The 17,659-nt window shown below is 44.3% G+C and overlaps 1 protein-coding gene across 8 annotated transcripts in view; it reads left to right on the top strand.

The window, feature by feature from the left end:
* The window catches only part of FRYL (FRY like transcription coactivator), a 332,614-nt gene that overhangs the window by 181,315 nt on the left and 133,640 nt on the right, over positions 1-17,659 (top strand). For all 8 annotated transcript variants that reach the window (XM_061583298.1, XM_061583296.1, XM_061583297.1 and 5 more), the window contains 5 exons: positions 5,189-5,313; positions 5,813-5,870; positions 7,172-7,263; positions 8,847-9,019; positions 17,496-17,656. In XM_061583298.1, coding sequence (XP_061439282.1) covers positions 5,189-5,313; positions 5,813-5,870; positions 7,172-7,263; positions 8,847-9,019; positions 17,496-17,656 — 609 coding nt within the window. The remainder of the gene's footprint in view (positions 1-5,188; positions 5,314-5,812; positions 5,871-7,171; positions 7,264-8,846; positions 9,020-17,495; positions 17,657-17,659) is intronic.

Below are 17,659 nucleotides of genomic sequence, written 5' to 3'. Positions count from 1 at the left end.
AGAAGAGCACCGCTCCAATAGGTTGTTTCAGAGCACTTACTATATACCTTTGCTATGCAAGGCTATGGCGGCTTTAGATTTGAATGATGTTGTTACAGAACAGGCACCTTCTTCTTCCAGAGGAGCATCTGTTCTTCCGGAAACAAAGTCTACCGATAAGGTCGTTAAGGTACCATCACTGCTCAGACAAATAGTGAAATCTGAATGGGACTTACCAGTTCAGTCTACCAAGTCAATGACGTATGCTAAGAAGCTATACTTATTGGAGCCAGAGTTTATGGAGCAGCTGAAAACTCCAGACATTGATTCTCCAATTTCTGCCTTAGTTTCTCGAAACTTCCTTTTAAGAGAAGGGGATGCTCAACTGAAAGATCTTACAGAACGAAAGTTAGATATGGCACTTAAGAAGGTCCATGAAGCGTCAAGCCTTGTCGGTACGTGCATCTATAGCAGCATCTGTATTTCCAAGGGCTGCATTATTGTGGTTAGATGAAGTTTTGGAAAATCCAGATCAAGACCAAGACAGACTTAGGAAAACAATTTTGAAGGTATCAAGGACACAGGCTTTCATTGCAGATGCAACAATGGATGCTACTCAATTCGCAGCTAGAGCCATGGCTGCTGAGGTTGTAGCTAGGCGTATTTTGTGGCTTCGTCATTGGGAGACGGACGTTTCTTCTCGCATGGTGTTGGTGACAGCACCATATGCAGGCAAGAAATTATTTGGTGACAATGTACTCAGTGAAGTACTGGTTGAAACACGAGACAAGAAGAAGGCAATGCCAGTAACCAGTAAAAGACGAGATGACAGGCGTCCTTTTCGCCGTTTTCAGCCATACCAGTCCTTTCGTCCATCTCGGTTTGGAGGAAGGGGGCGAGATTTCCGTGTTAACAGACCAGTTTGGAGTCGTCCAAGATTCCAGTTGCGCAGCCAACAACAATCAGCACCGTGCAATACATTCTCAGCTACCCACAGAGGTGGAAGGCAACAACGACAATTCTGACTTATTGCAGATACCAGTGGGAGGCCGCCTGCTGAAATTTGCACATGTTTGGCAGATGACAACATCAGACCACTGGGTAAAGAATGCTCTACAGTATGGGTATCAGATAGAGTTTCAGGCTACGCCTCCAAACAGATTTCTCCAGTCACCTGTTTCAGCACATCCTGAGAAGCGCAGGCTACTACAACAGGCAATACAACATCTGTTGCAAATAGCAGCCATAGAACCGGTTCAGCAGCACCAGAAATTTCAAGGTGTTTATTCTGTTCTCTTTCTTGTGCCCAAACAAGGAAACAATTGGAGGGCGGTGGTCGATCTAAAATTTCTAAACAGATTTGTCAGATACTGCAAATTTCGTATGGAAACATTGGTGTCCATAAAAGAAGCTATTCAGCCTCAAGACTTCCTAGCTTCCATAGATCTAACCGAAGCATATTTACATGTGCCAATCTATCCGCAGCACCGCAAGTTCCTCCGCTTCGTTTACAACAATCACCACTATCAGTACAGGGCAATGCCCTTTGGCTTGGCGTCAGCGCCGAGGGTCTTCACAAAAATTATGGTGACCCTTGTCACGCATCTCCGTCAACATGGATTGAATCTTTACCCATATTTGGACGACATTCTGATTCGCTCCCACACAGCACAGTCAGCTCATCAGGACATTCACACCATACTAACCATTCTCCATGATCACGGATTCTTAGTCAACATCCCCAAGAGTCATTTGTTCCCTCAACAACGTTTACAGCATTTGGGAGCAATGATAGATATGGAACTGGAGACAAATTTCTCTTTCGGAAGACAGAGTTCAAAAGATAAAGTTGGCGGTTCAACCATTGTTAGCGAAGGCTGCGGAGGACTTAATGGTCTTAGCACGGGTTTTAGGCATGCTTGTTTCCTCTATCCAAGTTACGCCATGGGCCAGATTTCATGTTCGTCCTCTACAATGGACACTGTTACCTTACCAGTGGCAGATAGCACATTCCATGCATCTCCAGGTTCCTCTGACGTTACGATTGAGAACCGCTCTTCATTGGTGGACAAAGGATTGCAATCTACGCAGAGGGCTTTCCTTAAAGGACCCACCACGGGCGACTGTCACATCAGATGCGAGTCTCCAGGGGTGGGGAGCTCACTGCAGAGGTCAAATCCTGCAGGGATCTTGGTCCCCTCACAAATCAAACCAAAGCATCAACTTACTAGAACTTCGGGCAGCACGGTTGGCGCTGCAACATTTTGTGCCTTTATTCCATCTCCAACATGTGCTCCTGAGAACAGACAACAACTGTGTGAAAGCGTTCATAAATCATCAAGGAGGGACGAAGTCTCTGGTTCTTCATCAGGAGGCATCTCTACTAATTTCCTGGGCAGAGCTCACGCTACAATCATTGACAGTGAAATATATAAAGGGAGTAGAGAATGTACAAGCGGACTGGTTAAGCAGACAGGAGATGTTGCCGGGAGAGTGGCAGTTGCACAAAGATGTGTTCAAACAGCTATGCAGAAGGTTCGGAAGGATGGATGTGGACCTTTTCGCTTCAGATGTCAATCATCAACTGAAGAGGTATTACACTCGCCATCCATCTCTCAGAGCAGAGGGTGTAGATGCCCTAAATTCTCCTTGGCCAAAGGCAACACTGTATCTTTTCCCTCCTTTTCCATTGCTGTCTCGGGTAATGAAAAAGGTAAGGATGGAGAGGGTCAGTGTTGTTCTACTAGCACCAGATTGGCCAAGGAGGCCATGGTTCTCAGAGCTAGTCAACCTATCTGTCGAGCCCCCATGGCGTCTGCCTCTTCGACCAGATTTGCTGCTACAAGGACCGCTTCGCCACCCCAATCTCCAATGGTTGAGCTTAACCGCATGGAAATTGAGCGGGGCAAACTGCTGAGGGCTGGATTACCAACGGAAGTGGTAACCATAATATTGGCATCTAGAAGACAGTCCACAATAAGAAGCTACCAGTATACCTGGGCGGCCTTTTTGAAATGGTGTAATAGGAATCATGTTACACCTAGGAAGGCGGGAATTACAGAGGTGTTATCCTTTTTAAATGCTGGTTTGAAGAATGGGTTGAGACCCAATACTTTGAGACGACAAGCATCTGCATTGTCAACAGTCCTGTCTAAGTCTTCTTATGCATCACTGGGAGCTCATCCCTATATGAAACAATTTCTAAGAGGGGCTTCACTCTTGTCAGCACCTGTTCATCATCGTTTTCCAACATGGAATCTTCACAAGGTCTTGGCAGCTCTTCAAAAACCGCCATTTGAACCATTGAAAACGTCTACGTTACGAATACTTTCCTTCAAAGTATTATTTCTCATAGCAATAACATCAGCTAGACGAGTATCTGAACTTGGAGCTCTCTCCGTGGCAAAACATCTATGTATCTTCCATACTGACAGAGTCATTTTGAGAACAGATTCTACTTTCGTTCCAAAAGTTAATTCAGCCTTTCACTGTCAGCAGGAAATAGTATTGCCAACATTTTGTCCTTCCCCAAAGCATCCTCTAGAGCACGCTTGGCATTCATTGGATGTGAGGAGAGCTCTTAAAGTATATATAACTAGGACTAGGCCAATAAGGCAAACTGATTCTTTGTTTGTTTCTTACCACCCAACTACTCTCGGTAAAAAGGTGTCCTCCTCTACTTTGGCGAGATGGATTAAGGGCTGCATTGCCTTAGCATACAGTTCTCTAAACATACCATTACCTTCAGATATCATTGCTCATTCCACTAGAGCAGCAGCTGCCACTGCAGCTTATTCAACAAATGCATCTCTTCAAGAAATATGTAGGGCGGCCACTTGGGCAAACCCTAACACTTTTACTAAACATTATAAAATAGATATTTATGCTTCCGCTGAAGCAGCCTTTGGGAGGTGAGTTATTCAGCAGGTCTTGAGTGATCATTGAACATTTCTGTACCCACCCAATCAATACGTCAGCTCTGGAACATCCCACTTGGGGGTGTCCTGGTGCCCACTGGAGAAGGAACCGTTTTACTCACCAGAAAGGTGTTTCTCAGTGGGCGTCAGGACACCGCCAAGGCCCACCCTGGGATGCAAACGACGGGAAACATTATAATAAAACGGGTGGACACTGAGGAGTCAATGATCACTCTTATTCCATGTATCATTCAGTGCAGTTGGCAGTCGCTCTGCGTAGAGACTGTATAGTTATTTTTACACCTTAAGTGTCAAATGTATGTTTTCATCATTACAGTTAATGTTCTCACAGTTTTTTAGATATGTCTAAGTTTATATTTTAAGCTTGGCCAGACGGCGAACTAGCACTCCGTGGGAGGGGCCTCGTTAACGGTCAGTTTGGAGTGTTAACTCTTTCCTGCCTCAAGCACTAGCAAGGAACACAATACCCACTTGGCGGTGTCCTGGCGCCCACTGAGAAACACCTTTCTGGTGAGTAAAACGGTTCCTTTTCACATAAATAAATATGACAGTGTGAAGACTTGATGAAAATGGTAAGCAGCAGTCTTTTGGAATCAAACAAGAATGTCTATACATTAGATGCACAGTCATTATTCACCCGTTAATGCAGAAAATTGTGAAGGCTACTGGTGCTTCGTAATGTTGTTAATTCAAGGATCCTCAGAGAGGCTATTAGTAAAACTCTTTAAAAATGAAGACGCATTCTGGAACTCTTTATTGTCTGATTGCTATAGAAGGTTTTGTAGCACATCACTGTCCTGTTCACTCCTTCAATTGAAATTTCTATCAACTAACAAAATCAGAATGAACATATGGCCTATATTTGTATGTATCTAGTTACTTTCATTTTTTGAAAGAGAAGCTTGAAGACTTATTAATGCAGCAAAAATGTTACCACAATAAGTTTAATGGACTAGTACGATACTAGAACAAGCATGAAAATAGAAAAATGGAATTAGCAGACACTGGAAATACTAGAGATCTCATAAAACCAAAATGACTTGTGAAACTATTCAAAAGAAGATAGGCAATCCTGGGGAAAGAGTAGGTCATGTTCATTTGGAAAGCCCTGTATTTGCATTATCCTTCTAGATGGGAATTGTGGGATGCTCTTAACTTCTTTCTACATCGATTGCCTTTTCTTGGGCATCAGTCCTTGTTGATTATAATAATATAGATGTAGCAACAATTTAATTATGATAATTAAGTAGATACTGATATCTTGTTTCTAGACAATTGGTGTTCCATCCCCTTCGTCCTTGTTCAAGCACATTGTTCCAATGATGCGCTCTGAAAGTATGGAAATTACAGAGTCCCTTGTGCTGGGCCTTGGCAGGACCAGCCCAGGTGCTTTTAGGTAACCATTTTATATTCTGTTAATTTTGATGCATATTTAGAAGGCAATTTATAAATTTCTTAATGTTTCCTAATGCACGTCTCTTACAAGCAGTATATATTATTACTTATTACAATCCAAAATTCCCGCAATCACTGTGATACTTTCTTCACTGTCTATCAGGAGGCAGGATCTTTTCTAGAAGAAAAATCTTGGCTTTGGAGGCTTCCTCTTGAGAGCCAATCTTTCTTCTGCCTCCTTAGAGAACAAATGCAGGTTTCTGGATCTGCAGTGTCTAGTAGGGCAGATCAGTATTTTAAAAATTTAAAAATCTCTTAATCTGACATAATTCACAACAGTATTTCAAAACTTGTAAAAAAAATCTTAAGTTACCATAAATTAATGAAAATACATATATTAAAACATTACTGTGGGGTTGATATCTGAATATATTTGATCGTAATATTTGAAGATATAATTACTGATCTTATTCTCTTACTGACTTGTAATATTCTCCCAGGGAATTAATAGAAGAGTTGCATCCTATAATTAAAGAAGCACTTGAGAGAAGGCCAGAGGTAATCAACATTTTAAGAATTATGTTGAAGATTCTGTTGTAGGACTTTCAGTGTATATACCCAGTAAGGAATAAAACATTCCCTTAATATGTCTGACTAAAACAAAATGTAGATCAGTGGCAAAAACCATGTAGGATATAAATGCAAAATGCCACTTTCAGTGATGAATGGCCTAGCTGCTAACTAACTCTTGCTGTGGTATGTGGTAGTAACAGAGCTGTCTGTAGCCAGCCTTCCAAACTGTTGACTCAGTACACCACAGTCAAGGTCTGCAAATAATAAAACAAACTGTGATCTAAACAGCAAGCAGAACAACAAATACTGTCCATGCAGTTTCACATGGAGTTGTGCATCCACATACAAAGAAGATGTTTGAATGTGGCATGATTTTTCTTCATTTGCACAGCAGGCCTGAGATGCATGCTTAAGAAAAACCCAAAGATCCTATTCACTTGAATGATAGATATTGTTATGCTTGAAGGGGTCTCCTGTTTTTAATACCTGTCATACTACAGAATTAAGATTGTTCTGCTGACATGGTAATAACTTCATAATTTTTGTGTTTCCTTGGACATTTAAATTATCCTAATCTTATGCCATAGCTTTGCTTGTGAGCTAGCATAAATTGAATAGGTTAGTAGATTAAGGAAATTTGTATAATTAACTATGCTGGAGGTTAACACTATGACAAGCTTCTGTTTTGTTTGTATCTGTTTGTTTGCAAGACTGTACAAGTGACCCAGTGTATTCTGGGCTATGAGAATTCTTCTTTAGGAACATTGACTGAAAATCTCCCTTGTACACCTTCCAAGAGAAGAACTGTACAATATCTGTTTCCTGTTTTGGCATTTGTTAGATGGTCTTTGTAATAAATACTTTCTGGCACATGCTTGAGTTTCGTTGGATTTATATTTATGGTGCCATTCTCTTTGTTAATAGTAAATAGGAAGTAAGAACCCATCCTCATGAAGATTCACTCTAAAAGTTAAAGCATTATCCAAGCGTGATATCTTGGCAGCCTAGTAGCAAATATAAGCAGATATACATCCACTTGTTCTGGTAGGAACAAACAAGTTGAGAAATTGTATACTCTTTCAAAATCTAATGTCTGGAAATGCCAATATCAGTAAAAGTACTGTAATGCCAATATCAGTAAAAGTTTTGCAGAACAGTACTTCATCTGGTTTGTCTTCGTCCATTAGTTAGAAATTAAATGCCATATTATTTGACAGGTATTTTAAAACATTATTTCATATTCAGTTGTAGTTTCAGTGTGCTACTGTATGTATCTTTTCTGACAGAACATGAAACGACGCAGGCGTCGAGATATTTTACGTGTACAGCTTGTACGAATATTTGAACTGCTGGCAGATGCTGGTGTCATTAGTCACAGGTAAGCATAAAATTCCTGAATAGATTCTGCCAAATGCGACTAGATTAACTGCTATGCTAATATGCTACAGAGTGAAACCCAAACCTAATTGGGACATCTGTGTGTAGGGAAATGATACCTGCCTCTCTGCACCTATGTGGGGGTAGGCATAGGAGTAGGATGTGTAAGGGTTACGTAGGCCCTCGGAGTCTGAAGCAGTATATAGTTCCCATGTTTGTTAATCTAGCGGTGCTGCCAGTATTCAGGATTTTTTGAGATAAAACAGTCTCTATATAATAAAGGTTGGTTAGGTGAGTAGTACATGACTCTCACACTGCTCATTTGGTGATTCCAAGGAACATTCTTGTAAGAAAGGGGCTTGGAGCATACAAACAGGAAATGGTTTGCAAGACTATCAGGCACTTGGTAGATGAAATTACAATTACAGATTACCTTCCCCAAAAGGAAACAGCCCTACTACATGTCATGTACTAAAGCAGGTAGCTTTTTACAGTACGAAAGGGTATGCCCAGAGCTTGGAAAAGTTACTTTTTTGAACTACAACTCCCATCAGCCCAATCCAGTGGCAATGCTGGCTGGGGCTGATGGGAGTTGTAGTTCAAAAAAAGTAACTTTTCCAAGCTCTGGGTATGCCTGGCATAAAAGGACACCTGAACAGTTTTAGTTGCAAAGCTGTTATTTAGCATCAGCAATACAGCAGCTATAGGATTCAAGTGCTTGGCGGCTCAAAACTTTGCTACTAAGTGCTCTCTTTCTCGTACAATGTTTTCTGAAATATTGCGAATGTTAACAATTCCAGAAGATTGCGTTTTCAAAGGTAGCTATATAAATAAAAATGTAAGCCTAGACTCCAGCATGCTGCAGTTCACAGTCCAACAGATAGGTGGTGCTGGGAACTATATTGCAGCAGTGGAGAAGGGAGGAGGCAGCTGGGAACAGCTCAGGAAAGCCATGGAGGAACATTCCTGAAAGGCCATTCTAAAAGGGAAGGGGGGGAAGTGTGGGAGCCTTTAGCCAGTTCTAAAGGGTGAGGGAAAGCGGGGAGGGGTTTACCCAGCTCTAAAGGGCAGGGGGAAAGTGGGGGGGGGTTAACCAGCTGTAAAGGACCAGGGAAAGCAGGGAAGCCCTTAGCCAGCTCTAAGGGAAGAAAGCGGGGGGCATCTTAGCTAGCTCTAAAGAAGAGGGGGGAAAGTAAGGGGTGGCTTAGCCAGCTCTGAAGGGAGAGGGAAAGCTGGGGGGGAAGGCTTAGCCAGGTCTAAACCACACACACTAACTCATTAGACCAGCGATAGGGAACCTTTTTGCTCCCACCCTGTATGCCAACTTTGATAGGTGTCAGTCATATGACATTACAGTTATATCATGATTGGGGTTGCCCCGCATACCTGTTAAAGGTGGCCCACAGGCTAAGCAGAAACTGTTCTCCACCCCTGGTTTAATGAGTTTGTCGGTGGGGGGTTGGCGAGGTTGAAGGGTATAGGGATTGATAAGGGATTGGGGCGGAGTTGTACTGGGGGTTTGACAAGCAACATGAACAAGGGCAGAGCTCCTGGTATCTTACAATTTTCATGTTTTCTTTATAGTGCAAGTGGTGGCCTTGATAATGAAACACATTCCCTCAACAACACTTTACTGGAGTATGTGGATCTAACCAGGCAACTCCTAGAAGCAGAAAATGAAAAAGACTCTGACACACTGAAAGACATCCGATGCCATTTTAGTGCCTTAGTGGCAAATATAATTCAGAATGTTCCAGGTATTCAGGATAGGTTTTACATCGATTCCATTTTAATATATGAAACCCCAGAAGTACTTGTGCTCATAAGTAACTGTACTTTTATTTCTACTGTTTGAAGTGTTCTAATTACATTTTTTTTAGTAAAAATCCTGGACTTCCAAGTTTACTGTATTTTAAAACTACCCATTCTAGTTCAGCTTTCCATTCACTGCATTCACCAGTAATGATAAGATAAGAACCTTAATAAAGCATGCTGTGTGCTCATGCACACAGCCCAGTCACTTGCCTCCTCCCTTCATGTAAGCAGCTAAACAAACTAGGAAGAGAATAACTTTGCATTACATCCAAATCTGGGACTATGGCTTGTTTCTCCCTAACAAGCCAAGATTCATAAGCCAGCAACAAATATTGGTTTAAGGCTGGCTAGCAATCCTAGCTTGTTAGGGAGAAACAAACCACGATCCCAGGTTTGGACATAACAGTGAGTTATCCCCTTCCTGGTTTATTTATTCTAATGCATGAAGAGAGAAGCAAAGTGGAAACTGTTGAGCTACGTGCACCAGCACACAGCTCATACATAGCACGGTTAAGCCAAAGGTCGTGGCTTATTGTTATGTGTGAATACCACCAGAGAATAAACGATATGGTCATGCAAGAATTACATACATTACCTAATTGGCCATGTTCACCATGGCCACTGGGCCTGACTTGTTCTTCATCCAACAGATCTATGCCATATCTATGTTTTCTTACAGTACTTTAGTACTGCGGAGCAGTTGTTTTGGCACATTTTAATGTTTTAACCTCGTAAGATCTTAAATGGTAGATTTGCCAAAATACACTTTCAGGATAATTGCTGTACTTGCAACAACTTAGAGCTTGAAACAATCTCTCATGTATTCTAATACTGTAGGTTTTATGAAGGGTTCTATTTGCCCCCTCAGGAGGTAGGTTCCTGTTTGATCCTTAGATATCCTTCCTTGAGGGGTCTAATAAATATATTTTGAAACAGATGGCAATATATCTGGATATTGTAATATCTCTTAGACCTGCTATCACCTTTGTAGCTTTTCACATTTAATAACAACTGGTTCTACTAAGGCTGTGATTTTGTACTACTTCATGTTTTGTACTCACCATTTAACAAACATCTGATTGATTGAAGATAATAAAACATCCCCTCAATTTTTCTAAAGTAATCCCCCAAATCATCAATAAATATGCAACATTCAGTCTGAAAACTTACCAAGTATCTTTATGAACCTGAACACTTTATGTAAACTGCTTAGAGATTTGTCTTTCTGCTGTGCATGGAAAGATATCAGGTGGGTAGGTAGCTCCACCTAGCGGTTGAAGGCAGAAGAGCACTGTTGATTTTTTAGGAACTTCCTGTTCTGTGCAGCTCCCAGCTCAGTTCTGTTCTGCTTTCACACACAATGGTTGGTCTGCTCTGTGTTCAGGCCTGTATATTCATTACGTATATTTGTCTTTATCTTTGTATTCTTCTTACTTCCGACCTTTCCTTCCCCCTCCCTGTTCAGATGACAAAAAAAAATCCCCCCTTTCCCCCTGGAGCCCTTCTGCGGCATGAGGCAAGCCAAGAAAGGAATTCCCCTCCCTTCTTCCACCTAACCACACAAGGGTGAGAAGTCCATAAGGGACGCCCTATGGGAGGACCAACACCTGTCCCCTCCACCTAAACGGGCTTGCTACTGCCACTCTTAGCCATTCACACACCCCTCATGGGGTCCTTATTGCCCACGGAGACGGTAATCTAGCAGCAGCATTTCAAAGTAATCGACGCTCCCTTCCCGCCTCAGAGCAGCAGCTCACACCCGCAAGCCCCGGACTGGCAGTGCCCAGGCTGCATGGTGCAGGAGGAGTCCCCCTCCACCCTCCTAAACCAGCGGCGCAGCATTACTCTTTTGGCCACAACAAGACACGCCAGCCCCCCACCCCACAGCATCAACGGGAACATAGACGCCTGTGGCGTCCAGCTCCCATGAGACCCGCTGCATGGTTGCCCCATAGAGAAAGCAACCAGCAAATCCGATAGGCTGGAGAAGAGGCCCATGCCGCTCCTGCCCAAATCACTCCTGCCTAGGCCGGGACCAATGCCACTGCCATTACCCAGGCAGGCCTCAGGACCTTCATTCGGGCCGAGCACCCAGATGGAGATGTCCATGGCCTACCCCTCTTCCGGCAGGCTGGAGGTGGCTGAGGCATTGAATGTAGCAGACAGAGTGGCTTCAGATGGTGTACTGCCATCAGCTTGCAGACGGACCAGGCGGGCCTCTAGTGATCATAATGTAGATGAGGGGATGGACTCGCGCAGCACTGCGTTCAGGTCTAGAAGAGACCAAGAGTCACTGTCTGAGGAAGAAGGCATACAAGCCCATCCTGGCTTGGATTCAGTTTTTTCCACCAGATCCTCACCTGAGGATTTCATGGGCTTTACAGACATGTCTGCCTCTTACCAGACTGTCCAGGCTACAGATGGGGAAGGACACCAGCTCCCTCCCTCTTCTCCCCTTACACACCATTGGCAAGGAGGGGCATAACATCGCTGTTGTGCACACAATCAGCCTCTTCCACTACAGTTATCGGATCACATGCTTCAGCAGCTGAAATATCAATTCAGGGCTTCTCTTTTAGTGGATTTGGCCAGGGATCTCTCGGACACTACGCAGCAACCCCCTGGGGCACGCAGAATGCACAGGGCTCTTCCTCTTCCTCTGCCATCCCATCACCAAACCCACAACCTTCTGCATCACACAACTCACCTGATCCTTATGCTACTACTCAAAGTAGGCACGTTCAACCTACAGAGGAGGCTCCTGTCGACCCAGACAATGAGCTGATTGTTTTAGATGAAGAGGACTGGAGCGGGGAGTCAGAATCAGGAAATTTTAACCAACAGAATCTTCCAAGAGTCCCATTTCCTCCCCCTCTTGTGCAGGGCAATGGAGGCCTTCAGCTTACACTCCCCTGTCGACCCTCCAACTCCGTCGACATCCAGGATCTTGACAGTATGCCCAGACCCAAAACCTAAATTCAGGGAGCTCAAACTCTGCATTACTGCCTAAAGCGATAAAATCCGAGTTTGATGTCCTTTTACAGTTCAAGAAGTCGGTATCAACTGCTAACAAATTCTATACATTAGATCAGCAGATGGACCAGCTGAAAGTCCCGTTAATCTCCTCAATCCATCCTTACATCCTAAAGACTCAGATGCTCACCTTAAGGATGCGACAGAATGCAAACTGGACCAAGGCCTCAGAAGGGTACATGAGGCTAGTGCACTTTCCATCAGAGCAGCAGCAGCATCCTCTGTCTTTGCACGAGCTTCTCTTTTATGGCTAGAAGACCTTCTGGATGACCCACAACAGGACCCTGCCAGAACACGCAAGTCTCTTGGGCAATGACCTTCAATGCAGGCGCATCCATGGACGCCCTGCAATTTGCAGCATGGTTGTTAGCAGCAGGGTGTCTTCACCCATAGGACCCTATGGCTATCGTCACTGGGAAGCAGATGCCATAGCTCGCTCTAACCTGGCCTCGGAACCCTACGTGGGAGGTAAGTTATTTGGTGACAAGGCCCTGGCAGGTGTCGTGGAATCTAAGGACAAGAAGTCTGTGCCATCCTCTAAGAAGAGAGAGGATAGAAGGCTGTTTTGAAGAGCCTTCCACCCATATCCACAGTCCCAGTCCTTTCGGAACTCTAGAGCATCAAGGTGAACTAGAGACAGATGCACCAATCACCCCTTCTAGTATAGACAACGTCCTCAGACAAAGGGCCAACCACACATTCCCAGTAGACCAGGTTTTGGAGCCCAGACACGTGAGAACAAACATCAGTTCTGACGCCAGCATTCTTCCGGTGGGAAGATGCCTCCAACACTTTGCCCAGCGTTGGAGGGACACGTCATCACACCAGTGGGTATTGTGCACCCTCAGAAACTGCTTGAGGCTGGAATTTACATCACCACCTCCAGCAAGATTTGTCCCATCTCCTCTCTCGGCATCTGAACACAAGAGAACAAGAACCCTCCAAGTGATTTCCCATCTGCTCCAAATATCTGCAATAGAACCTGTCCCGACAGGGAAGAGATTTTTAGGAAATTACTCAATTTTCTTTACTGTCGTGAAAAAAGATGGTTCGTTCAGGGCAGTACTCGACCTCAAAAACCTGAACAAATACAATACCACAAGTTCTGTATGGACACCTTGCTCTCTATCAAGGAGGCACTGAGAACAGGGGACTTCCTCTCCTCAATTATCTTGAAGGAAGCCTACTTACACATTCTCATCTTCCCCCCCCTACACAGACAATATCTTAGGTTCACATTCGGAGACGACCACTTTCAATACAGGGCCATGCCCTTCGGCCTGTCGTCTGCATCCAGGGTTTTCACGAAAATCGTGGTTGCCCTTGTGGCCCACCTCAGGGCGCAAGGAGTCCACATTTTTCCTTATCTGGACGAAAGAATGAATGAATGAATGAATGAATGGTTTTATTACAGTCACAGACCAGATATTAAAAAAGAAAAACAGCAAGAAAGATTAAAACATTTAAAAAACAATACTACCGAAATTCCTACAACCCATGAATAATTCTTTAAAAAGCGGACTGACAGCATTTTTTCCTAATTTGCATAGTAGTGAGGAGAAACTTTGCAACATTAGTGGTGACATGAGATGACACATCGCTTAAACAAAATGACACCAAATTGGCAGGATTACTCCTAGGCAAAGTAGTTAGCAGGGGGAAAATTAACTTAATTCTGAATTCATTGTACAATTCACAGGATAAAAGCACATATTCTATGGATTCCATTACACCAGCTCTGCAGAGACATGTACGTTCACTAACTGGAATCTTATTAAAGCTGCCTTTTAACAATGCCTTATCTGGACGACTTCTTCATTCAGTCCCCATCGCTAAGCAAGGCCTGGGAGGACATACACATCACCTTAGCCTGCTTGAAGGATCACAGCTTCCTAGTCAACCAAACCAAGAACCATTTCCTTCCCATCGCATTGTACATCTGGGGGCCACCATAGACACACAACACGGGACAATACAGCTGGCACAAGACAGAATCAACAAGGTATGTGCTGCGGTATCGCATCTCATGACCTCCACATCAGCAAACCTCATGCAGCTGGCCTCAGTGCTGGGGTTGATGGTAGCAGCTTTCCCAGCAATTCCTTGGGCACATCACTCTCGCCCCCTGTAGTGGGCGTTATTGCCATTCCAGAGCGAGATAGCAGCCAGGCAGCATCGGAAAGTATTACTGTCTCCCGCGGTTCATCAGTCTTTGATGTGGTGGGCACATCAACCCAACCTACTCAAGGGAGTACCATTCCATAGCCCCCCATGTATAGTGATCACGTCGGATGCCAGTCTATCATCTGCAATGGTCAGATGGTGCAAGGAACATGGTCACCGGAGGAGTCCAGTCTTCCAATCAGTTTGCTGGAACTTCGGGCGATCCGCCTGGCATTGACGCACTTTACACTCTCCATACGACTGGGGCCAGTACTGGTCAGGACATACAATGTGTCCGCCAAATCTTATTTGAACCGTCAAGGGGATATGCACTCTCCCGGAGAGAAGCTTCACTCATCTTCCAGTGGGCGGAACAGCATCTGGATTCTCTCACGGCGGAATACCTCAGAGGGGAGGACAACAGTCAAGCAGACTGGTTGAGTCAGGAGAAGGTACATCAAGGGGAAGAGATGCTACATCCTCTGGCCTTTCAGGCGATACTGGTACGCTTCAGCAAGATCAAAGTAGACCTTTTCGCCACCAGTCGCAGCTACCAAGTAAAGAGGTTCTTCGCTAGGTATGAGACACTGGAGGCAGAGGGAATAGATGCTCTCGCGGCCCAATGGCCTCCAGGTCAGTTATATGCCTTTCTGCCTCTTCCGATCCTTCCCAAAGTACTCCAGAAAGCCCGAGCCAAACGGGCAATGGTTCTTCTGGTAGCCCCTTGCTGGCCAAGGAGACCTTGGTTTCCGGAACTCATCGACCTATCAGTAGATTCCCAGTGGCAGATTCCTCTCAGGAACGATCTGTTGTCATGGACAATTTCTCCATCTGGATCCTGGATAGCTGGCTCTTCGTGTATAGGAGTTGAACGGCAATGTGTCTTGAAGAAAGGCATTCCAATGCAGGTTGTACAGACAATATTGGCCTTCTACTATAGGATATATGAGGCCATGTGGAAAGCCTTTCTGTCTTGGTCACAGAGACAAGGTGTAGATCCAAGTAAAGCAGGTATTAAAGATATCCTCTCATTCCTACAACAGGGCTTGGCAATGGGGCTCAGACCAAACACTTTGAGACATCAGGCTTCGACTTTGTCATCAATCCTATCTAAATGCCCCGAAAGACCATTGGGTTCTCACCCGTTACTGAAGCTTTTTCTTTGAGGGGCAACGTTATCAGCGCCACCTGCTGTTCATCGTTTCCCAATGTGGGACCTGCACATAGTCTTAATGGCTCTACAGAAAGCTCCCTTTGAGCCCTTAAGTCAAGTTCCTCTCCGTTTGCTATCCTTTAAAGTTCTGTTCCTTGTGGCCATTACTTCGGCCTGTCATGTGTCTGAGCTGAATGCCCTATCTGTAGATAAGAATTTCTGTATTTTTCATAAGGATAGGGTAGTGCTTCACACTGTCCCTTCCTTTCGTCCTAAGGTTCTATCTACCTTTCATGGTCAGCAAGAGTTAGTGCTTCCTTCCTTCTGCTCTAACCCTATTCACCCCACTGAGAAGGCGTGGCATTCACTAGGCATGAGAAGAGTCTTAAAGGTATATAATAGGACTCCGCTTTTTGGCACCCCGCTTTTCGGTGTTCTGCTAATACGGCGGCGCCAGCAGGGCAATTAGCTGAAGTGTGGGGAGCTCAAGCCGCTGTGCTCCAGCTGACAACAATCAGCTGGAGCACACGGAGCTCTAGCTGCTGTGCTCCAGCTGACAGAGATCAGCTAGAGCATGCAATCAGCTGGAGTGCAGCCACTATAGCTGATTGCTGTCAGCTGGAGCGCGTGATCAGCTGGAGTGCGGGGAGCTCTAGCCGCGCTAGTGCTCCCCGCGCTACAGCTGATCGCTGTCAGCTGGAGCACGGCAGCTGGAATACAGTAGGGGCCCATTTTCCAGCGGTTTTTGCTTTTCAGTGGGGACCTGGAACGTAATCTGCTGTGTTAATGGGGCCCTACTGTACCTCCAAGACTAAGCCTTTCCATAAGACAGATTTATTTGTTTCTTTTCATCCAGCTTCACTGGGTAACAAGGTTTCAACCTCCACCCTAGTTAGATGGATCAAAGCATGTATTACCTGGGCATACACTTTGCTGTGACTTGCACGGCCAGCCAGGATAGTGGCTCATTCCACTAGGGCAGCAGCCACAATGGCAGCATTCTCCAGAAACGCTTCACTGACAGAGATATGTAGAGTGGCCTCATGGGCCACTCCCAATACGTTTATTGAACATTACAAGATCAACACATATGCATCCGCAGAAGCAGCCTTTGGGAGGAGAGTGCTACAGCATGTCCTCTCTGACTACGAATAAACTCAGCCCAGCAATTTTCCCACCCTACATGGGTCAGCTTTTGTATGTCCCACCTGATATCATCTTTCCATGCACAGGAGAAGAGACTTTTGGTCTTAATGTGAAAACGGTCTTCTATGTGCATGTCAAAGAGGTCAAAGATGATATCAGGGCCACTCCCTACGAGGGCTGGGCTGCAGTTATGTGTACCTGGTAGGCCTATAGCAGAGAGTGTATGAGTGCTGTTGTTTTACATTTTATGTCATGCTCCCTGTCACTGCTCTCAATATTAGTTAGCTTGTCATCAAGAACTGAGCTGGGAGCTACACAGAACAGGAAGTTCCTGCAAAAATCAACAGTGCTCTTCTGCCTTTAACCGCTAGGTGGAGCTACCTACCCACTTGATATCATCTTTGACATGCACAGACAAGACCGTTTTCACAATAAGACCAAAAATCTCTTTTTGATTAAGCCATCTATAAATTTTGCTGAATAAATAAAAAGATTCTGCTGTGTCTCGCTCAGCCAAAGACGTTCTACTGAAAGAAGAAAAACAATAGCAATTCATTTTTCTAGTCCACTCAAAGACGTTTCATTTGTCATCTTGATCTATCTATTTAGCTTTTCCAGTCTGTCCTGAGGTTACATCAGAGTGCATTAGACTGTTTCAATCTCAACGTTGAAAAGCTGTGTCAGTTTATATATCTCTTGGATAAGGGATGTTGCATTTCTGCAGCAAAAAGACCTGTAATATAATGTAGGACCCTGCTTTGATTTGCCAAGAGTAAAAGAATAGAAGGCAACCCTGATGAAGAGATTTAATTTTAAGTTCGTTCATTTTTTAGAAAGAAAAACTCAGTTTTTGTTATTTATCTTAGATATGTTTGGTTTATATAAAAGGGTTTCTGTTCTGTTCATTTATGCTGCTTTTGTAGTTCACCAGAGAAGAAGTGTCTTCCCACAACAGAGCCTCCGTCACAGCCTCTTTATGTTGTTTAGTCACTGGGCAGGACCTTTCAGCATCATGTTTACTCCCCTGGACAGATACAGTGATAGAAACATGCAAATAAACAGACATCAGTACTGTGCATTAAAGGTA

The sequence above is a fragment of the Rhineura floridana genome, chromosome 9 (genome assembly GCF_030035675.1).
Source record: "Rhineura floridana isolate rRhiFlo1 chromosome 9, rRhiFlo1.hap2, whole genome shotgun sequence".
Classification (NCBI taxonomy): Eukaryota; Metazoa; Chordata; class Lepidosauria; order Squamata; family Rhineuridae; genus Rhineura; species Rhineura floridana.
This window is presented reverse-complemented; position numbering and strand designations above follow the sequence as displayed.